We start from the raw sequence: 23,805 nt of genomic DNA on the forward strand, positions 1-23,805 counted from the left end.
CGTGGCCGCTGAGCCTGCGCGTCCGGAACCTGTGCTCCGCGACGGGAGAGGCCACAACAGGGAGAGGCCCCCCTACCCAAAAAAAAAAAAAAAAAAAAAAAAAAACTAATAAAATTCAGTGAAGTTGCAGGATACAAAATCAACATATAAAAATCAGCTGCACTTCTACATACCAACAATGAATAATCCAAAAAGGAAATTAAGAAAACAATTCCATTTCCAATAGCATCAGGAAGAATAAAATACTTAGGAATAAATTTAACCAAGGAGGCAAAAGACATGTGCTGAAAAGCACAAAATGTTGCTGCAAGAAATTAAAGACACTGATAAATGGAAAGACATCCTGTATTCATGAAATCAGATGACTTATTAGTGTTAAAATGTCAATACTACCTGAAGCTATCTACAGAGTGAATGCAATCCTTATCAAAATCCCAATGAGATTTTTTGAAAAAATAAAAAAATCCATCTTAAAAATCATATGAAATCTCAATGGACCCCAAAAAGCCAAAATAATTTTGAATACAAAGTTGGAGGTTCCACACTTCCTGATTTCAAAACTTACTACAAAGCTTCAGTAATCAAAACAGTGTGGTACTGGCATAAAGACAGACAAAGACCAATGGAACAGAATAGAATACTCAGAAATAAAACCTCACATATATGGGAAAGCACAGATTTTTCCAACAAATGGTGCTGGGAAAAACTGGACATCCACATACAAAAGACTGAAGTTGGATTTTTACCTTATGCCATATACAAAATTGACTCAAAATGGACCAAAGATCTTAAATATTGGGTTGGCAAAAAAATTCGTTCAGTTAGTGAATATGTTGTTCAATAAAGCTCTTCATGAAAATGAAAAATGTCTTTAATTTTTACTTAAAACCAAACAAACTTTTTGGCCAACCCAATATAAGAGTGGAAACTACAAAACTCTTAGAATAAAGCATAGGAGGAAAGCTTCATGACAGTAGATTTGACAATGATTTCCTGGTTGTGACACCAAAAGCTCAGGCAACAAAAACAATAATAGATAAATTGGATTATATCAAAATTAAAACTTTTCTGCATTAAAGGACATTATCAACAGAGTGAAAAGGCAATCCATGACATGAGAGAAAATGTGTGTGAATCATATACTTTATAAGAGGTTAACATCCAGACTGTATCAAGAATGCCTACAACACAACAAGAAACAACACAATTAAAAGGGCAAAAGAGATGATGCCAGCAAGATGGCAGAGTATGAGTTCACCCCTTCTTACGAAACACCAAAATCACAACTAACTGCTGAACAACCACAGAAAACAAAAAAAACACAGACAAAAAAAACAAAAAAAACCAAAAAAAACCAACACACTGGAAGCTACCAAACAAGATACCCTACACTCAAAGACAAAGAAGAAGGCACAACAAGATGGTAGGAGGGGCGCAACTGCTATAAAATTAAATCCCATACCCGCCACGTGGTCAACCCGTAATCTAGAAAATAATTATACCACAGAAGTTCTGTCACAGGAGTGAAAGTCCTGAGCTCCACATCAGGCTTTCCAGCCTGAGCGTCTAGCAAAGGGAGGAGGACCCCCCAGAGCATCTGGCTATGAAGGCCAGTGGGGTTTGATCGCAGGAATTCCACAGGACTGGTAGAAACAGAAACTCCACTCTTGGAGAGAGCACACAAGGTCTAGTGTGCACAAGGACCCAGGGAAAAAAGCAGTGACCTCATCAGAGACTGGGCCAGACCCACCCGCTAGTCCTGGAGGGTCTCCTGCAGAGGCAGGGGTGGCTGTGGGTCACCGCAGGGACAAAGACACTGGCAGCAACAGCTCTGCCGAGTACTCATTGGCATGAGCCCTCCTGGAGTCCACCATTTCCCCCCAAGACCTAGCCCCATCCAAAAGCTTGTAGGCTCAAGTGCTGGGATGCCTCAGGCCAACCAACCAACAGAGCGGGAACACAGCCCCACCCATCAGCAGACAGGCTGCCTAAAGTCTTCCTGTGCCTGGCCCTACCACCAGAGGGACAAGACCCAGCTCCACCCACCAGCGGGCAGGAACCAGGCCCTCCCACCAGGAAGCCTGCACAACCCTCTTAGACAGCCTCATCCACGAGAGGGCAGACAGCAGAAACAAGAAGAACTACAACCCTGCAGCCTGCAGAGCAGAAATGGCAGTTACAGAAAGTTAGACAAGATGAGATGGCAGAGGAGTATGTCCCAGATGAAGTAACAAGATAAAACCCCAGAAGAACAACTAAGTGAGACAGAGATAGGCAATCTACCAGAAAAAGAATTCAGAGTAATGATAGTGAAGATGATCCAAGATCTTGGAAAAAGAATGGAGGCACAGATTGAGAAGACACTAGAAATGTTTAACAAAGACCTAGAAGAACTAAAGAACAAATAGAGATAAATAATAACTGAAATGAAAACTACAGTAGAAGGAATCAGTAGCAGAGTAACTGAAGCAGAAGAAGAGATAAATGAGCTGGAAGACAGAATGGTGGAAATCACTGCTGTAGAACTGAACAAAAAAGAAAGAAAAGAAATGAAGACAGTCTAAGATACCTCTGAGACAACATTAAATGCACTAACATTTGCATTATACAGGGAACCAGAAGGAGAAGAGAGTGCGAAAGGACCTGAGAAAATATTTGAAGAGATAATAGCAGAAAACGTCCCTAACATGGGAAAGGAAACAGTCATCCAAGTCCAGGAAATACAGAGTCGCAGGCAGGATAAACCCAAGGAGAAACATACCAAGACACATAGCAATCAAAGTGACAAAAACTAAAGACAAAGAAAAAATATTAAAAGCCAACAAGGGAAAAGCAACAAATAGCATATGAGGGAATTCCCAATACGAGGGAATTCCCATAAGGTTATCAGCTGATTTCTCAGCAGAAACTCTGCAGGCCAGAGGGAGTGGCACGATATATTTAAAGTGATGAAAGGGAGGAACCTACAACCAAGAATGCTCTACCCAGCGAGGCTCTCGTTCAGATTTGACAGAGAAATCAAAAGCTTTACAGACAAGCAAAAGCTAAGAGAATTCAGCACCACCAGACAACCTTTGCAACAAATGCTAAAGGAACTTCTCTAAGCAGAAAAGCCCACTACTAAAAAAAGAAAATTACAAATGGAAAAGCTCACCAGTGAAGACAAACACAAATAAAGGTAGGAAATCATCTGCACACAAATATGATATTGAAACTAGCAATTGTGTGTGAGAAGAGGAGAGCACAGATGCAGGATATTAAAAATGCATTTGAAATGAAAAGACCAGCAACTTAAAACAACCTTGTTTATATACAGACTGCTATATCAAACCCTCATGGTAACCACAAATTGAAAATCTACAACAGATACATACAAAAAAGAAAAAGGAATCCAAACACAACACTAAAGTTAGTCATCAAATCACAAGAGAACAAAAGAGGAAGGGAAGAAAAAAGACCTACAAAAACAAATCCAAAACATTAAGAAAATGGCAATAGGAACATACATATCAGTAATTACTTTAAAGGTAAATGTAGTAAAAGCTCCAACCAAAAGACACAGACTGGATGGATACAAAAACAAGACCCGTATATATGCTGTCTAGAAGAGACCCACTTCATATCTAAGGACACATACAGACTGAAAGTGAGGGGATGGAAAAAGGTACTCCATGCAAACAGAAATCAAAAGAAAGCTGGGGCTTCCCTGGTGGCGCAGGGGTTGAGAGTCCGCCTGCCAATGCAGGGGACGTGGGTTCGTGCCCCAGTCCGGGAAGATCCCACATGCGAGCAGCTAGGCCCGTTGAGCCATGGCCACTGAGCCTGCGTGTCCGGAGCCTGTGCTCCGCAACGGGAGAGGCCACAACAGCAAGAGGCCCGCGTAACGCAAAAAAATTAAAAAAAAAGAAAGCTGGAGTAGCAATACTCAGATAAAATAGACTTTAAAATAGACTATTACAAGAGACAAAGAAGGACACTACATGATGATCAAGGGATCAATCCAAGAAGAAGATAATAACAATTGTAAATATATATGCACCCAACAGAGGAGCACCCCAATATATAAAGAAAATACTAACAACCATAAAAGGAGAAACTGACAGTAACACAATAATAGTGGGGGACTTTAACACCCCACTTTCACCTATGAACAGATCATCCAGACAGAAGATCAACAAGGAAACACAGGCCTTAAATGACACATTAGACTAGATGGACTTAACTGATATTTATAGAGCATTCCATCCAAAAGCAGCAGAATACATTCTTCTCAGGTGCACGTGGAACATTCTCCAGGGCTGAACACATGCTGGGCCACAAAGTGAGCCCTGGTAAATTTAAGAAAACTGAAATCCTATCAGTCATCTTTTCCAACCACAATACTATGAGACCAGAAATCAACTACAAGAAAAAAAACTGTAAAAAACACGTGGAGGCTAAACAATATGCTACTAAACAACCAACAGATCACTGAAGAAATCAAAGAGGAAATCAGAAAATACACAGAGACAAATGAAAACAAAAGCACGACTATCCAAAACCTATGGGATGCAGCAAAAGCAGTTCTAAGAGGAAAGTATATAGCAATACAACCTTACCTCAGGAAATAAAAATCTCAAATAAACAACCTAATCTTACACCTAAAGCAACCAGAGAAGGAACAAACAAAACCCAAAGTTAGTAGAAGGAAATAAATCATAAAGATCAGAGCAGAAATACATGAAACAGAAATGAATAGAAAAGACCAATGAAACTAAAAGGTGTTTCTTTGAAAAGATAAACAAAATTGATAAACCTTTAGCGAGACTCATCAAGAAAACAAGGGAGAGGGCTCATATCAATAAAACTAGAAATGAAAAAGGAGAAGTTTCAACAAACACCACAAAAATACAAAGCATCATAAGAGACTGTGATGAGCAACATATGACTATCTCAAGCAACTCTATGCTAATAAAATGGGCAACCTGGGCGAGAGAGAGGCATGGACATATATACACTAACAAACGTAAGGTAGATAGCTAGTGGGAAGTAGCCATATGGCACAGGGATATCGGCTCGGTGCTTTGTGACCGCCTGGAGGGGTGGGATAGGGAGGGTGGGAGGGAGGGAGACGCAAGAGGGAAGAGATATGGGAACATACGTATATGTATAACTGATTCACTTTGTTATAAAGCAGAAACTAACACACCATTGTAAAGCAATTACACCCCAATAAAGATGTTAAAAAAAAAAAAAAAAGGACAACCTGGAAGAAATGGACAAATTCTTAGAAAGAATGAACCAGGAAGAAACAGAAAATATGAACAGACCAATCACAAGTACTGAAATTGAAAATGTGATTAAAAACTTCCAACAAACAGAAGTCCAGGACAAGATGGTTTCACAGGCAAATTCTATCAAACATTTAGAGAAGAGTTAACACCTATCCTTCTGAAATTATTGCAAAAAACTTCAGGGGAAGGAATACTCCCAAACTCATTCTATGCGGCCACCATCACCCTGATACCAAAACCAGACAAAGATACCACAAAAAAAGAAAATTACAGACCAGTATCACTGATGAACACAGATGCAAAAATCCTCAACAAAATACTAGCAATATGAATCCAACAATACATTAAAAGGATCATACACCATGATCAAGTGGTATTTATCCCAGGGATGCTAGGATTTTTCAATATCCACAAATCAATCAGAGTGATACACCACATCAACAAACTGAATAAAAACCATATGATCATCTCAATAGATGCAGAAAAAGCTTCTGACAAAACTCAACACCCATTTATGGTAAAAACTCACCAGAAAATGGGCATAGAGGGAACAATCTTCAACATAATAAAGCCCATATATGACAAGCCTACAGCTAACATCAACCAGAGAAAGAACAAACAATAGTGAAAAGTTGAAAGCATTTCCTCTAAGATCAGGAACAAGACAAGGATGTCCACTCTTACCACTTTTATTCAACATAGTTTTGGAAGTCCTAGCCACGGCAATCAGAGACAAAAAAGAAATAAAAGGAATCCAAATAGGAAAAGAAGAAGTAGAACTGCCACTGTTTGCAGATAACATGATACTATACACAGAAAATCCTAAAGATGCTAACAGAAAACTACTAGAGCTCATCAATGAATTTGGTAAAGTTGCAAGATACATAATTAATACACAGAAATCTGTTTCACTTCTATACACTAACAATGAAAGATCAGAAAGAGAAATTAAAGAAACAATCCCATTTACCATCACATCAAAAAGAATAAAATACCTAGGAATAAACCTACCGAAGGAACAAAAGACCTGTGTTCAGAAAATTTATTATAAGACACTGATGAAAGAAATCACAGGTGACAGAAACAGATGAAAAGATATACCATGCTCTTGGATTGGAAGAATCAATATTGTCAAAATGACTATACTACCCAAGGCGATCTACAGATTCAATGCAATCCCTATCAAACTACCAATGGCATTTTTCACAGAACTAGAACAAAAACTCTTTAAAACTTGTATGGAGACACAAAAGACCGTGAATAGCCAAAGCAATCTTAAGAAAGAAAAACAGAGCTGGAGGAATCAGGCTCCCTGACTTCAGACTACACTACAAAGCTACAGTAATCAAGATAGTATGGTCCTGGCACAAAAATAGAAATATAAATCAGTGGAACAGGATACAAAGCCCAGAAATAAACCCATGCACCTATGGTCAATAAGTCTATGACAACAGAGGCCAAAACTATACAATGGAGGAAAGACAGTCTCTTCAATAAATGGTGCTGAGAAAACTGGACAGCCACATGTAAAAAACATGAAATTAGAACACTCCCTAACACCATACACAAAAATAAACTCAAAATGGATTAAAGGCCTAAATGTAAGAACAGATAATATAAAACTCTTAGAGGAAAACATAGGCAGAACACTCTATGACATAAAAGACATCACAGTAATATCTTTTTCAAGCTGTCTCCTAGAGTAATGGAAATAAAAACAAAAATAAACAAATGGGACCTAATTAAACTCAAAAGCTTTTGCACAACAAAGGAAACCAAACAGAAAGACAACCCACAGAATGGGAGAAAATATTTGCAAATGATGAGACTGACATTAGTCTACAAAATTTACAAACAGCTCATGCAACTCAGTATCGAAAAAAGAACCCAATCAAAAAATGGGGGAAGATCTACAGAGACCTTTCTCCAAAGAAGACATACAGATGGCCAAAAGGCAGATGAAAAGATGCTCAACATCGCTAATTATTAGAGAAATGCAAATCAAAACTACAATGAGATATCATCTCACACCAGTCAGCAGGGCCATCATCAAAAAGTCTACAAACAGGGCTTCCCTGGTGGCGCAGTGCTTGAGAGTCCGCCTGCCGATGCAGGAGACGCGGGTTCGTGCCCCGTTTCGGGAGGATCCCGCATGCCGCGGAGCGGCTGGGCCCGTGAGCCATGGCCGCTGAGCCTGCGCGTCCGGAGCCTGTGCTCCGCAAATGGGAGAGGCCACAACAGTGAGAGGCCCGCATAACGCAAGAAAAAAAAAAAAACAAATAACAAAAACAAAAAAATGAAAATACTAATCAAAAAGATACATGCACCCCAATGTTCATAGCAGCATTATATACAATTGCCAAGATATACAAGCAGCCTAAGTATCCATCAACAGATGAATGGATAGGAGCCTGTGCTCGGCAATGGGAGAGGCCACAACAGTGAGAGGCCCGCGTACCACAAAAAAAAAAAAGAAAAAAAGTCTACAAACAATAAATGCGGGAGAGGGTGTGGAGAAAAGGGAACCCTCCTAGACTGTTGTGGGAATGTAAACTGCTAACAGCCATATGTAGAACAGTATGGAGGTTCCTTAAGAAAATAAAAACAGAGCTACCATATGATCAAGTAATCTCACTCCTGGGCATATAGCCAGAGAAAAACATGGTTCAAAAGGATACATGCACTCCAATGTTCATTGCAGCACTGTTTACAATAGCCAAGACATGGAAGCAACCTAAATGCCCATCAACAGGAATGGATAAAGAAGATGTGGTACGTATATACAATGGAATATTAATCAGCCATAAAAAAGAATGAAATAATGCCATTTGCAGCAACACAGATGGACCTGGAGATTATCATACTAAGTGAAGTCAGACAGAGGAAGACGAATATCATATGGTATTGCTTATATGTGAACTCTAAAAAAAAATTATACAAATGAACTTATTTACAAAACAGACTCACAGACTTAGAGAACAAACTTACGGTTACTAGGGGGGATGAGTGGCAGGAGGGATAGACTGGGAGTTTGGGATTGACATGTACACACTACTATATTTTAAAAAGATAACCAACAAGCACGTACTGTACAGCACAGGGAACTCTGCTCAATATTCTGTAATAACCTAAATGGGAAAAGAATTTGAAAAAGAATAGGCACATGTATATGTATAACTGAATCACTTTGCTGTACACCTGAAACTAACACAACATTGTTAATCAACTATGCTCTGATATAAAATTAAAATTTTAAAGATTTTTTTTTAATGGCAGAAGACACGAATAGAGACTGCTCCAAAGAAGATATACAAATGGCCAATAATCACATGAAAAGATGCTCAACGTCACTAATCATTAGGGAAATAAAAATCAAAACCACAATGAGATATCACTTTACACCCATTAGGATGGCTAATGAAAAAAAAGAAAAAAATAGTAAGTGTTGGCAAGGATGTGGAGAAATTGGAACCCTCGTGCACTGTTGATGAGAATGCAAAATGGTGTCGCCACTATGGAAAACAGTATGATAGTTCCTCAAAAAATTAAAAATGGAATTATCCTATGATCCAGCAATTCCACTCTGGGTATATACCTCCCAAAGTTGAACACAAGGTCTCAAAGAGACACGTATACCCATGTTCATAGTAGCATTATTCACAATAGCTAAAACATGGAGGCAACCCAAATGTCCTTTGACGATGGATGAATGGATAAACAAAATGTGATACATATACACACACAATTCTGCCTTAAAAAGGAAGAAAATTCTAACACATTTTATATCATGGATGAAACTTTAAAGACATGCTAAGTGAATACGCCAGCCACAAAAGGACAAATACTTATGATTCCACATATATGAGGTTCCTAGAATCATCAAATCCAGGGAAATAAAATGGAAGAGTGATTGCCAGGGGCTGAGGAGAGGAGGAAATGAAGAGTTTAATGGGTACAAATTTCAGGTTGGAAAGATAAAGTTCTGGAGATGGATGATGGTGACAGCTACACAACAAGGTAATTTTACTTAATGTCACTGAACTATACTCTTAAAAATGGTTAAAATGGTAATTTTATCTTATGTATATTCCACAATTTAAAATTTTTTAAACCTTAAAAACTTACTATCAGTTATAAATGTATAGGAAAATTAAAAATAGTAAAATTTACATTTATTTAGTAGCCTGTAATTGAAAACATTTAATGCTCAGAAACGTTGAGCATTAAAGTGTTTTACTTCTCTGTAAAATACGTATCAAGAGTGTTTGAACAGCACTTGCTTTCTTTTTGTCATATAACTCATGATGCAGAGGGAGCATGTTTGCTACTACGCCTTGGTGAATTGTCCTCTTTCTTACCAAGTCTGGATCAGCTTCCAACATTGTAGCCTTTGTGCCTTCGACGCTGAAGTATTTCTGAGATTCCTTGAATGTGAAGTTTTACATCCATCACCCCCTCTGGGACATCCTCATCTTTCCCCTTACGACCACTCTCCCCCTTTGTGTTGATAAGCCCGCCTCCACTGGGCACCCGTGGGAGTCTCAAGGGCAGAGACAACAATGCCAGGTTAGCTATTCCTTCTATAACTCCATTCATATCTGATTCAAACGTCATTTCCAGCATGATCACCTTTTGCTCAGCTGCACTTTCATCTTCGTTGGTCAAATCCCTCTTTCAAACAGCCGTTTTTGTAAGATGTCATGTGGGTTTATCACTATGAGACAAAGAGGCAGCAACAATATACTCTGCTGTCTGTGTGGGAACTGAATGAGGGATGTGCAGTGCTCAATGACAGGCAGACTCTGAAACAAGTGATGTGACTGGCCACTGATCATGATGTGCATCCGTTACATCTGTGGTGATCTGTGGGCTGAAGAGGTAGCAGCTTGTGCATAGTTACTCACAGTACACACCCAGGTGAAACTGAAATTTGAACCGTGTTTGGGGGGGGTACTGGTTATTTAATTAACCTCTGGTAACTGAAATCCATGCATATTAGAACCAAGCAAAGCAAGTGCTGTATGTGTATAATTACAAACTGAGGTAAGAAGCCCAGAGGAAAGGAACGTGATTCTTAGAGAATCTTCAAGAATCTGAAAGAAGTCAGAGTGACTAGAAGTCAGAGTAAGGGAAGGGCACAGCCATGCAACATAAGGCTACAGAGTGACATGACTGACCAAAGTGTTGGTATTTTATTTTTTAAATTTTATTTATTTATTTATTTTGCGGTACACGGGCCTCTCACTGTTGTGGCCTCTCCCGTTGCGGAGCACAGGCTCCGGACGCGCAGGCTCAGCGGCCATGGCTCACGGGCCCAGCTGCTCCGTGGCATGTGGGATCTTCCCAGACCGGGGCACGAACCCGTGTCCCCTGCATCGGCAGGCGGACTCTCAACCACTGCGCCACCAGGGAAGCCCCAGTGTTGATATTTTAAATGAAGGTTAATATTGATTCTAAAACTTGTTAAAATGAAAATCATTGTCAATTTAAAGCTATTTTACTTTTCCATTTTTACATAAACCACCATATGAAAAGAGGAGCTGTAAGCCTATTTTGTAGCATGAGCTTCTTTGGCTTTGTAGAGCCCAAGCCTAGAAGCAACACAGTGAAATTATTTTAAAATATAAGAAAAAAAGGATTAAGCAGTAAATGGTCAAGGGCCAAACAAGGCAGGGCCAAGCCATACCACAGAGATGCTGTCCTGATCCTGAGAGTAGGAGGAGGTTATTTTAATTTCCTGGGACTGCTGTAATAAATTGTCACAAACTCAGTGGCTTAAAACAATAGAAATCTTTTCTCTCCCAGTTCTGGAGGCCAGAAGTCCGAAAACAGTTTCCCTGGGCTGAAATCAAGGTGTGGGCAGGGCTGGGCTCCTTCTCGAGGCTTTAGGGAGAATCCATGCGTTTACTCCAGCTTCCGGGGACTGCCTGCATTCCTGGGCTTGTGGCTGCCATCACTCCAATCTTCATGGCTAATGTCTTCAAATTTCTTCTCTCTGCTCTGTTTTCGTGTTTTCAGAGCAGTCCTCTCTATGCGTGTAAAATCTCCCTCTGCCTTCCTCTTACAAGTATATGTGTGATTGCATCTATCCAATCCAGAAGGATTGGCTATCCACCCAAATAATCAAGGATAATCTTCCCATCTCAAAATCTTTCCCTTAATCACGCCTGCAAAGACCCTTTTTGTGGCCATCTAAGTTAACACTCAGTAGGTTCCAGGGATTAAGATATGGATATCTTTTGGAGGACCATTTTTCAGCCTACCACTGAGGCCATGAAAGGGTTCTTAGCAGAGGCGATATAATTAGACACAAAAAGATCACTCTGGTGGGGGTGGAGGAGGGACAGAGAGGAAAAGAGGGAGCCAGCTGGGCTCTGCCATTGTCCAAGGAGCGGTGGCTTGGACGAGGTGGTGGTGAAGAGAAGTGAATGGACTCAAGAGATACTCAGGAAGGAAAACTGGCAGACACAGAAGGTGAGGACGAGAGGTGCCTAGAGGACCTTCAAGACTTCTGGAGTCTATAACCTTGTTGCAAGTGGTGCCACCCACTGAGCTTGGGAACATCAGAAGAGCAGATGTGCAGGAGACCATAAGGCTAAAGAAGTGACCTGTAAGACTGCTGGGTGATGCCAAGCAGCACAACAATAGGGTTCTTTTCAGAGGAAGCAGGAGAAACAGCATACGCTCTGGGGTTGGGGCCAGATATCCCACTCAAAATCTTTTTAACTTGGGTTCAGTAAGACTTCATTTTGTCCCAAGCAAAGTGCCAGTGGTAATACTTATCCTCAGGGCTGCTGAGAGAACTGGGATTAAGGGTAAAATTCACGAATCACAGCGTGTATTGACGGTAAGCACTGATCACCCACTTGATTACCATTCACTGCCGTTCTCTGCCTGATCAGTAATGCAAGCAAAGACCAAGTCTGCTGTGTGATTATATGACTGTAACACTTCTTACTTTATTCTGATTCCTCTCTAGCTTTGCTAATTCGTATTCGTTTATTGCTAAAGCCTCATGCTCACTTAGAGTTACTGGTGTATTCTGAAAATAACTCATCAGGCTAAATAAAGTCAATTTTTTTCTACAGTTTTTCTAATTGTGTCATTAACGTGTATCAAATATCTTCCTAACTCATCAGTATTTAGTTCCTTCTCAATCTTAAATCACACAAACAGATAATCAACTACAATCATCTCCCTTCTACATTAACAGCAGATGGAACCAGCATCCATAAGCAACTTAAAAATAGATCATCCAAACTAAATATTATCAACTAGCTAAAAAGCCTTTCCAATCACCTGTTCAAAAAGCCTTATTTTTTAAGTAACAAAATTGTGTTTTCATTAATTTTCTCATCTTTAAATTATCACAGGGTCCTTTTATTATGTATGGCAATAATCCACAAACTGCATGAACACTTTGAGGATTAAACACACTCGGCTGTCTAGACAAGCAATTCAAACACTAAGTTATCTTAGATAACCGCTTAGAAATTTTAGGAGATTTCTCTATTTTTCCGTTAAAAAGGCATTTCAAAGTGAAACTAGAAACTTATTCTTCATAATAAAATTTTAGTAAACTAGTGCTCAGTAAACAACTCTGAACTTCATAAGAAAGTGTCTCTCACCAAAGCACCTACTTTTTCCTTTAGTTTTCAGCGGAGCATAGGGCAGGAAAATTTCATTTGGGTTTAGTTCATTATTCATAAGCTTCCTTAACTATAAACTTAGACTTGAACTGAATAGCTCCTTGATGAGGTTTTGTTTTACTTTGAGATAAAACAACATTCTTCTATCAAGAGAAAAGCTCACAGTTTCAAGTTAGCCTCAACTACCCTCTCTCATAAGCCCAGCTCTGATCCAAGATGCCACAGAAGGGATACAAAAACCACTCAAACCATTCCGTCATTTGTCGCTATTTTTACATTGGTAATTGCTCCAGAACAAGAATACATTGGAATTTCACCACAGCAAGTCCTGACACTTGGCTAATGTACTTCAGACAGCTGTTTCCACTCTCCCATGGCCCTTCCCTCCTTTTTCCCCTGTGATATTTCAAGAGGAGTAATTTCCAGCTCAATTTGTAATTTTAGTAATTCAAGGTAATGAGTGTCTCACCAATCATCAACACACAAAGACCGAAAAACTTGTGGATCCCGTGGTTGAGAGCTGAAGCGAATGGCATTCCAGATATAAACTCTTGCTCTTTTCTGAGCAATTAAGTTGTTGCAAACCTTGCTATTGTCCAGGAGACAACCAATTTCTCCAACAACTGCAGTCCTACAAAAGCCAGCCCCATTTCGCCTTGGGTAGTTCAAGAGTCACACCACCAGACAAGTATGCAACTGATGGATTCAACGTGATTCTTTATTTTAGACCCCAATAAAGTTGAGGGTGAGCATGATTTACAAGACACAAAGATATCAAGTTCCTTTTTGCTCCAGAGATGAGCTGACAATACATAACTAGAGATTTTGCAATTCACTATTCAAAATGAAGGGGGTAAAAGCACTTGAAGCCTTGACAGTGACTCATTATCCTGGAAGCAGTCCCAAAGCGGCCATGCAGCATGGATTTCCATTTAATCCAATTGCCTCTCAAAACCCGAATTTCTGTCATTTAGCAAATTCAACTTGGATCTGAATACAAAATATCGTTTTCCCTCATTTTCTGTCCACTTAGAATAGCAACAAAATTTTTACTTGATAGAGATAAAGTGATACAAACATTTAAAAATCTATTTATCTGGTGAATGACTTACATCATGGAAGTAAAACCCGAAGGAGGGCTGCTGTAGCCATGAGGCGAGGAAGTGAATTCCGAAGCAAAAGGCGTCTATCTAGATAAGGAGGCCAAAGTGGGAAGAACAGCAAATAATGCTTATTAACCATGGGAACCCAGAAAGAGACGCATCATGCTCAGATTCACGTCCTAGAAAAGCTCCACCCAGAAGGAATACAATGGTGCAATCAAGCATGTAAAAAACAGGTTGAGCTAACATGTACTGTGGGATGCAGCTGATGGCGTGGTTGAGGCTGGAAAGACACAGGTCCTGCATGCTGGCTCCGCAATGAGAATAAAGAAGGGAAGGGGCCCCAGTGGTTCTCCATCCCCCTGGAGGAACAGAAGAACCTGCTCTGACATCCCTTCCCGGAGCTCTAAGAGCCCTAGAAGCAGCCGGGTGTGACCTGGAAACACTGGCGTTCAGAGGCAGCAACCGGTGAGGCCAACACTGGAGGAACCCGTGGTGAGCTCTGCCCTCGCACCCAGGGTCACAGACACACTGGGGGCACTGCCTCCTCCAGCACGTACCCTCTGCAGCAGCCCTGCCAGCCGGGGCTTGCCTCCCCTTCCTGCTGCTCCCAGCGGGCCCAGGATTTCAGCTGCAGAGACTGAACCTGGTCCCTACACCCCAAGCCTAGTACCTCTCAATGGAGGTGTTCTGGAAATCTGTGGCGGCCATTTTGGGGTAACACAATGACGACAGCAGAATGGGCCAAGGACCCCAGACATCCTCAATGTGCAAGAGAGTCCCAAGTATCACCCCATGTCCCACACAACCTCTGAAGGTCTTTCCATTATTTAGTTCTAAAATCCACCGCCATTGACTTACAAGCACAAAATCATTCTGTCCTTGTTTAAATATACCCTTTCTCAAGATCTGTTCACAACTGTAGAAAACCATGTCAGTAACAGCCACACTGCTTGCGGCATCTGAGCTGCCAACACACCACAGCTACACCAGCCCGCGCCTGCAGCTATCACATGCCAGAATTTCAAAGGGATGTTGAAAACTCCTTTACATATATTTAAAGCCAAGTTATTAAAGATCCATGAAATACTGGATACCAAGGATTTCCATTAATAAATTTCATTTTTGCCATCTATTAAGAATCGGTAGCACACTGAAATTTATATCAGGAGAACTGCACAGAGAATTTATTTGGGGTTTCTTATTTTTCTACCTTACTCTGATACTGTCCTCAGGGTGACACACCTCCCACCCCACCCTAACTTCCCTATAAACTTTTTCCAATTCATCCTCTAAGCCTAGAAATCTATTAAGGGCTTTGGTCTCCAAAGTACTGGGTTTGGGGAGGGATTTAAAGATGGGAGATCTGTTTTCTGAGACACTTTGTCAGAACACATCCCAGGTCCCAACGCTGTGAATTAATTATGCTGACAATAACCTGACACAGGCAGCCAGGTTCACTGCAAAAAATGCTTCCTCGTTTTCTGCACGTCAACAGTCCGTGGTTTGCCTTGGTATATTATGCTACTTTGCTTAAGGCTGTTTCCCCGCTTTCTCTTAACAGACAAAGAAGTGTCGTCTGTTACCTCTTTTATGTCAAGTGTATCTACTCTCTCATGTTTCTCCTATGGAATGGCTTCTGATCGTCTCTTAAATCCAAATTTATTCACTGTACACAGGTGCAAGCACCTAACTAGTGCATCTTCTGATGCAGGTGTGCTGAGCATTTACATTTTGAAATACATGTAATTTTTTGTTATGAATTTCTTTTTACTTCTCCTTTATGATACTATTTGGGCATTCTACTGACTTTTAGACATTGTATGTGTGGGCAGGTCATTTCATCTGTCAGTTTCATTTTAGGATCACAGAAGGGGAATTACACAATATTATATCTGTTATAAAGAAAGGGCATTAGATTTGAGAGAGTCGAGAGCCATCCATCTGGAAAGCTTCCCCTCCCAAACTCCAAGTTCTTCCAGAGACCAGTTCTTCCTGAAATTCAGGACAGGGATCGTGGAGTCGAGAAGCTAGACTCCTGCCTTCTCCTGCCAGAGAAGCAAGTAACGCCAGCACATCATGCCGCCACCACCCGGGGTAACGCAGAGCACCGGGGGAGGCTGATGGGAGCAGGGGAAGGGCTGGCCAGTGAGGGTAGGCCTCTGCCTGACCAGAAACAACATGGGGTGGAGGACAGCTCAGTCGAAGAGCTACGATGTCCAGAGTTACACCTGCCCAGGCCAAGTGCAGCTGAGACCCATGGCCACTTCAGAAGCAGGAGACCTCATCAGAGCCTCCGATTTCCCTTTGATGGCACCTGTCAAGACTGGCATGTGCTTGGCAGCAGCTCTGCTCCCCATCACCCCACACTATGCACTGGGCAGCCCAGATGCACCAAAGGGAAGATGCTGAAGAGCCAGAGAGGAGTCCTGTCACCTGCGTATGAGAAGCTGAGCATCAGTTCAGGGGGTGCTTGGAGCCCCTCCACTGGGTCCAGACATGTCCACTGCACATGAGAATGCAGGAGGGGTTTGAGGAATCAAGGCTCCTGAAGGCCACTACCCCTGGGCTGCACGTGCAAATAAAGGGGAGCTGACATGCCTATAAAACCTCTTGGACCCCACATTACCGCAGCAACCTCAGGAAGGTCAGGACCACCCGATGAGAAGTCTGCCCATCTCAGCCCTCTCGCCCAGACAGGCAGCCGTGTAAACGATGCCCGTACATCACGGTGCTGGATAAAGAGGCGGAAGGATGCTGCAGGAGCGCCACCACCTTCTCATGGAAATCTGAGCTGTGCCTTGAATGACCAGTCAGAACTAGTTAGATAACACAGAAGTCTCCAGCATGACTAACTTGGAAGGGACCTAGAAAGAGGCAGGAGGGAGGCAGGGAAGCAGACAGGACAGATGAGAGCACATCCTACGCCAAGCCAAGACCTCGGACTTCATCCTGAGGCCAGCTGGGAGCCACAGAGCATCTAAAGCTCGGGTGACACACTCCCCGCGGACAGGCCTCTCTGGTGGTTTATCAGATCGCCTGTGGGTATCAGAGTGTGGTTCGCAGATTTCTGGGGAAACTAACCCCAAAATGACATTAGCAGCACACAGGTAAACTTCTCATAGTGTAAGAGCTACGGAAGCAAGGTAGTGTAGTGCTGTGGTTAAACACTCAGGCTCTGCAGCCAGACACCCTGGGTTCAAAGCCAGCTCTCCCACTTGCTGTGAAACCTTGGGCAGGTCATCCAATGTCACTGTGCTTCCCCCCAGACCCCCCCGTAAGAGGGAGGTGACAAGAGCACCCCTCACAGAGCTGTGGGGAGGATAAAGTGAGGATTAACACACGGGGAGTGCTGATGTGTGGCCTGGCACGGAGAAAGTACCACCTAGTATTTACCATTACGTGTTTATTTTTGATGCATCATTAGGAAAAATAAGTTACCTAAACCAGTGATTTCACAGATATTACAGCTCGGATAAGACTGAGTGTTAAAGTGACTCTTTCTGCAGAAGATTTAAAGGTATTAAGTGAGCAATGCCTGCCCGAAGCAGGGACACACTTCTCACCTTTGTGTCCTGCACACGGTGGACCTTCTCTAAGGGCTTTCTCCATCATAACGGACCGTCTCCCTGTAAGACAAGCGTAACTCCCTGTTGTATATCTATTTCTTGTGTTCTGAAATTCTTGAGCAAGAAGGAAGAGATGGAGAAAGCAACCTTAGCTTAGGGGGAAAAGGGCGGAGACGGTCAACCAGCAACCACCTTTACACACAAAGAAGAACCCAGTCCCCGTCTTCAAATCAGACGTCAGAAGTCATTAACACACATCTAGACAGCAAATTTACGAACAGCTTTCTAGAACATGTGTCTGTAACTATGTGTGGTAACAAATGCTAACTAGACTTATTGTGCTGATCACTGCACTATACAAACATCATCATGTTGCACACCTGAAACTAAGGTGTTGCATGACAACTATACCTCAAAAAACATGCATGCAAAGTCACTTGTTCAGAAACTGGTATGCATTTCTCCGAATAACAAGGCTTCAAGTGGTGACTAGATCCCCAGGTTAGCCCACAAAGATCTATTCAATCCCAAACCCAACCTCTGTTACCAGCTGAACAGCGTACTACAAATGTAAGGGACAGAGTAAGTGGAGGAAAAAGTCTAAGACGGAGATGAGTTCCTCCCCGGGTAACCCCAGCCCCTTGCACGGGGCAGAGGCGGTGCTAAACAAAGTTTTGAAATAACAGCCGCCTACTTTCTGTGCTTCTCTTATCCTCTCTCCTCTCCTGGAGTCCTCGGCATGGGCCTCTTCAAATCCCCCCCCTGCTGCTGCTGGGTAAGTAGGAGGGTGACCCTGGCAAAGGAGACTGGGGTGTGAAAAATGGGATTTTAGGAGCTAAAAAAGTCTGTGCAAACTGTCTAAGCCCTGAAACACAATGGTGTGTTTGTGGGTCCGCAGGGTGTTCCGTGTAATGAGAGGAAAGAGCACCTCAAGCCATCCCACCCCCGCAGTACAGGTGGTCACTTTTTTCTGACAATTTCCTATATAAACTCTCCCGTTATCCTACAGGCGGCTGCATTTTTAAAAAAAAATTCCAATTAAGCCAAATGAATCTTTAATTGGGATCTTTTCAGACAGTGCAATAGTTGGGGGGGGGGGGGGGGAATCAGCCTTTTTCCAAACACACTACTGAGTTGAGGAGGATGGAAAAGGGCAGCAGCTGGGGTTCCTCCCTGCCGCCAGCTCCCTACACCATTTCCTGCTTTCCCGCCTGTGTCCCAATAAAACTTTACTTACAAAAGCAGCCAGCCAGATTTGGCCCATGGGGCCTAGTCTGCAATCCCTGGATTATACTGAGCCATCTCTATGGTAAGACTGGCTCCATGATCAACACGCTCACAAATAAGGCCACATGTCATACTGCTTGGTCATACGTACCATAAACTGTGTTAAACAATTTAGGATCCATACATTCATTTTAAACATACACGTTACCATGAATTTTTCTTGCTTTGTGTTTTTAATACATTTTTGCCATTTTTATACTTTGGAAAAGAAAAATATCACAATTCGTAATACCGACTATGCACTAATTCTATATCAAGGCCTTATTTATGCATATTTATCATCAGTGATCATTCACTTTAACCATGACATGCTTTTTGTTTGAGCTGACAATGACCAAACAGGGCTTTTTAATAATATCTACAGCCAGAAAGTCGTAGTCACGTTGGCCGGGGTAAACAATGCAGATGTTTTAGAGTCAGTTAAAGCAGATGGAGATGGTGACCTGAAGGGGAGGAGAGACAGGACATGCCACGCCTATGAAACAAGAACCACAGAGCTCTTTGGGCCAGGAGCTCCAAATGTCTTCTGGTCTCCTCAGAGTTCAGTGTGTTTCACCTCTACTGGTCCTTCCATTAAAAAAGAAGTATCTCAAGCCAAAAAGAGAAAAAGATGGTGACACTAGGATCCTGAGGCCCGAGGAGCCAGGTGTTAATTACAGATGTGACGGCCACACTGTGAAGGATGACGGTCATCGGAGAGCATGAGTTAACTAAACACCCTGAAAGGCAGAGCTGACTCCCAGCGAACATGGACCAACCAGCGGATCTGAGAAAAATCAAGTGTAGAAAAACCACCCAACGTGACAATCAAATAACCCTAATGAGCTGGCAGCTCTCACCCCCCTTCTCCAGAAGCCATTTCACATCTCCTCTCCCAGAGTTCCATTTCCACCCACCTCGGCTCACGTCCTCCTCTCTCCTCCCCTCCCCCACCCCAACTCTTTCTCCTTCAACGTACTCACTTTCACCCCATCATGGCGCTCAGCAACAGCTCCTCTGGAAAATTTTCCTTCAAGCTGGGCTACACATTCCTTCTCTCCAGTCCTACAGGCTACGTCTCCCAGCCTCCCCACCGGCCAATCTTAACCTTCACCTCAACACCTAAAAACCCAGTGCCTGTCTCGTGCACATAACCACAGCCTATCTTTTATCACGAGCCTGAGTACCTACAGGTCTCAGTGTGTGTCACACACATGAACATCGTTAACAGTGAGAGTGTGTATGTGTGTGGGAGATGGAGTGAACACTGCTGAATGAGAGCACTGAGCCCCCCGACCAACACGAGGAATGTGATTTCAGATGGTCAGGATCACGAACTTACAAAGGCATATCCTTGGGCTTAAAGCAGCACCAATGTACCCCAACCTCCGGGAACACATCTCCAAGTGCATGATGGGGGCTGGGCATCAACAACAGGGTAGCATCAACAGGGTAGCATCAACAACAGGCAGTAGTAGTTACACTACTACTATAGTTACAACAGAAGTGGCGGCTACATTTTGAAATCCCAACTACGGAGTCTCATATCTCAAAAGAAAGCCTCTACTGTGCACATATTTTTAACTCCTATATGTACAATATCTGAATTATACAATCCCGGCTTTCCACGAATTCAGAATGGCCAAGTAACCATTTCTCATTAGGTAGCTGTTGGGGAAACTTTTATAATCCTAGTAGGGTGGCAAGAGAAAGTGACCTTCTTGCTTTAAGTTTCTTAAAGTGTTATTGTTACACTAGGCACAAAATGTTTCTACTGTTAAACTAACGATAGGATTCTGGGAACGTGGTGACAAAAGAATCCTAAGAAAAGAGATAATCTAATTGTTCTATCTTCTGGAGAGAAACTGAGCTAGAGGTGTTTCCTCAAACACTTACGAAATCACTGCTGGGTTTTCCAGCTGGCCATTTGACTCTGGAACTGGAAGAGAAATATTCCAATGCATAATAGGACTCAAGTCTTATCAAACGCATTATGTGAGGCTAACTTTAAATAGAAAGGCTACCTGCATTCAGGACATTTTGTCTTCTGTTCAAACTATGCCATCAACAAGAAAGCACAATAATAGTGAGGAAGACATCAGGTACAAAAGCTAGTTAGTGTTTATTGAGCGCTTACGCGGTGCCAGCTACCGTGAATTCTTTTAATACTAATCACCACCCTACAGGTGTGCGCGATTCCCATTTTATAGGCAAGTAAGCAAATTGAGAAACCGAAGTCAGCAGCTACGAAAAGTGGACAACTAGGATGGCCACCCTGGTTGCTGGACAGCTGATAGGATTAATGCTACCACTATCCACTCCTAAAAAAAGTTTAAGTTGCTGGAAAACAAGGTCACAGGGAAAATTACAAAATATAATCAATTAGGCAGGACAGGCAGGAATGGTTTAAAGAAAAGAGCCCTGGATTTAGAACCAGGGCTTGTGTCCTGGGCCACGCTAAACACGGAGACTTGAGTGCCTCGTTACAACACTGTCATGATAAAATACACCTCACTCTTTTGTTGTCACTGGAATAGTGAGAATATAAGGGAATGTGCCTGGCACTGTGCTTAGCAGAGAAGACATACTACAGTATCTTGTTCTTTTATCCTTGGTTCCCATTTCAAAATATAAGCAGACAGCTACAACTCGTAGCTATCCAGTGTAAGCTCCCCGCCCGGGACCCTCCCCCTCCCCTCAGCCTCAACACCCACAGAGAAACACTTTCAAGGTGTATCTTTCTGCCCTTGCTGTGAGAAGAGCTTTCCTATCGCTCAAAATTTGCCCTCTAGCAACAGTGCATACAGAGGTGTCTAGATGAGGCAAAATGACTTAGTTCATGCTTTCAATATATGGGAACCATGAGGTAGTAATTTAAGTACGTTAAAGCAGTTTAGAGGGAAAAGAAGATCCTTAAAATAAGTAACAGAACATTTCAAGGCAAGAAGTGTTGAAATATGCAAGCGCCGCCGTGTCTTGATCAGCAACTGAAGAAAATAAACTTGACTCAGACTTTCTCCACTCGTCTCTGATACAACATAAATTCCTATGTCTTTAAAGAGTCAAAGCACAGTAAATGAAACTTTTTTTCATGAAATACATTCTCAGATGGCTAAAATAAGCTACAGGAGACACTGTGAGACGAGTCTTTTAAATCTATCCTCTGGAAATCCTTGATGAAACTCTGGCTTGAAAGCAGACTGAATGCTTTAAAAATAAAATGTTCTGAATAAAGCTAAGAAGTTTCCATTTGCAGATTTTTTTTAAAAACTGATTTAAAAGTAAAATGTCTCAGTGAAAAGTTTATAGTTGTGAGATACTTGCTTTGCCATTAAGCATGCGGAAGCTCCCACCGGAAGAAACCACCATTCTTGTAAGTCTGAAAACTTCAGGCGTCTGTATCCCACCGTCCGTCATTTGCTTACAGACCGTGGCTCTCAATCACAGCTGCACATTTGGTTTGGTCCTCTAATTCCTACCAAACCACCGGCTCTAAAGAAATGCAGCAATTGGCCCTTAAACATTTACAGGGAAGCTGCTAATCAACATCCTTGAGTCTTGTCAACACCAGAGGGACAAATCACAAACTTACTTCCTAAACCAGAAAGCGGATGCTTCTGCTCCCCAAAGAAATTGAAGGCTCCTCCCACACCCACGAGAAAGCAACCAGGTTTTAGTTCTTTTGCTTCATTTTTAAAAAGAGGAATAAAAAATTAACTGAACACACGTGTGCTTCCTCCCACTCTCCCGTATATTTAGAATCCCTCCATTTTCTTCTACCTTTAAGTTAGAGAAATCCATCATAAATTCGCTCGCTTGAAAAGCATTAGCAACTCATTTTGGGGACTGAGTTTTAGAAGAAAGGCAGAGAGAGATGAGTAAGCAGAGTTCGGCTGATTTTTTTTTTTTTAATTCCTGCACGGGCAGGCAGTTATACATATCTGTTTTCAAACAAGGAAAGCGTTTGCAATGCACAACGATGCAAAGTAACGCGAGGCACAAGAAACAGGCACGATGCAGCTGGTGTGGTCCGTGTCACAAAGGCAGCACGCTAGCCGGAGTCAACAACCCTGCAAGTCCCGGGCTCGCGGCTGCCTCAAATCGCATCCGGTCCCAGGTCTCAAAGCCAACGGGCTCCGGACCCGGCGGCGGGAGAGGCGACCCATGAGAGAGAATCGGACAAACACCGGACGCCCCTCTTGGAGGGCGAGGCCGGGAGAAAGTGAGGGAAGAGAGCAGGAGCCGTGAGGACACGCGGCGAGTCCCGCGGAGGGAAAGGACCACGGAGCAGGGGTGGAGGCGGAAGAGGAGATGCGGCAGAGGCGCCGGCTGCAGCTCAGGCAGAGGAACAAGACACGGGGAAAGGCTACAAGGCCAAGGATCACTGACCGACGGGAGGGGGAGGGGGCTTCTGGGACGGGCCGCAAAGAGAAGCGCGCGAGCTGGCCCCGAGGGGCGCGTGCCGGGCGGGGGAGCGGGTCGCGTCAGTCACCTGTATTGTTTGAAAAGCTGGTCCGACTCCCTAAAGCCGTTGTTGAGCAGCATGTTGATGCCGGCGAGGGCCAGCTCCGCGTCCTGCAGGGGCGCCGCCGCCGAGTCTTCGCCGTCCCGCCGCCGCGGCCGCTGCTGCTCCGAGCCAGCCATGGGCGCGCGAGGCTCTGCGCAGGACCGAGGCGAGGTTGGGGTAGCAGCTGCTGCGGACCCCGCGCGCGCCCGTAGCCCGGCTCTACCTGCCCGGAGCGCGCGGGAGCGGGCGCGGGGGAGGGGCGCGGCGGGCGGGGCGCGGAGGGAGGAGCCCGGGTCCAGCTGCAGCGTGGCGGGGGATGTGGGCGCCCAGGCCGCCGCCTCCCGCCGCCGCGGGGATTACTCAGCAGCCGCCCGCCCGTCCCCTCCGAGGCGCGCGGCTCGCGCCGCTACCAAAACGGAATCCGTTTCCGGGTGTCTC

The 23,805-nt window shown here is 43.2% G+C and overlaps 1 protein-coding gene across 1 annotated transcript in view; it reads right to left on the reverse strand.

Annotated features, from left to right (window-relative positions):
* TTC39C (tetratricopeptide repeat domain 39C) overlaps positions 1–23,504 on the reverse strand; it is a 104,987-nt gene extending 81,483 nt beyond the window's left edge. The window contains exon 1 of the mRNA XM_007448598.1: positions 23,353–23,504. Coding sequence (XP_007448660.1) covers positions 23,353–23,504 — 152 coding nt within the window. The remainder of the gene's footprint in view (positions 1–23,352) is intronic.
* Between the last annotated feature and the right edge of the window lie 301 nt (positions 23,505–23,805).

Source organism: Lipotes vexillifer, unplaced genomic scaffold (genome assembly GCF_000442215.2).
Source record: "Lipotes vexillifer unplaced genomic scaffold, Lipotes_vexillifer_v1.1 scaffold168, whole genome shotgun sequence".
In the NCBI taxonomy this organism is placed as follows: Eukaryota; Metazoa; Chordata; class Mammalia; order Artiodactyla; family Lipotidae; genus Lipotes; species Lipotes vexillifer.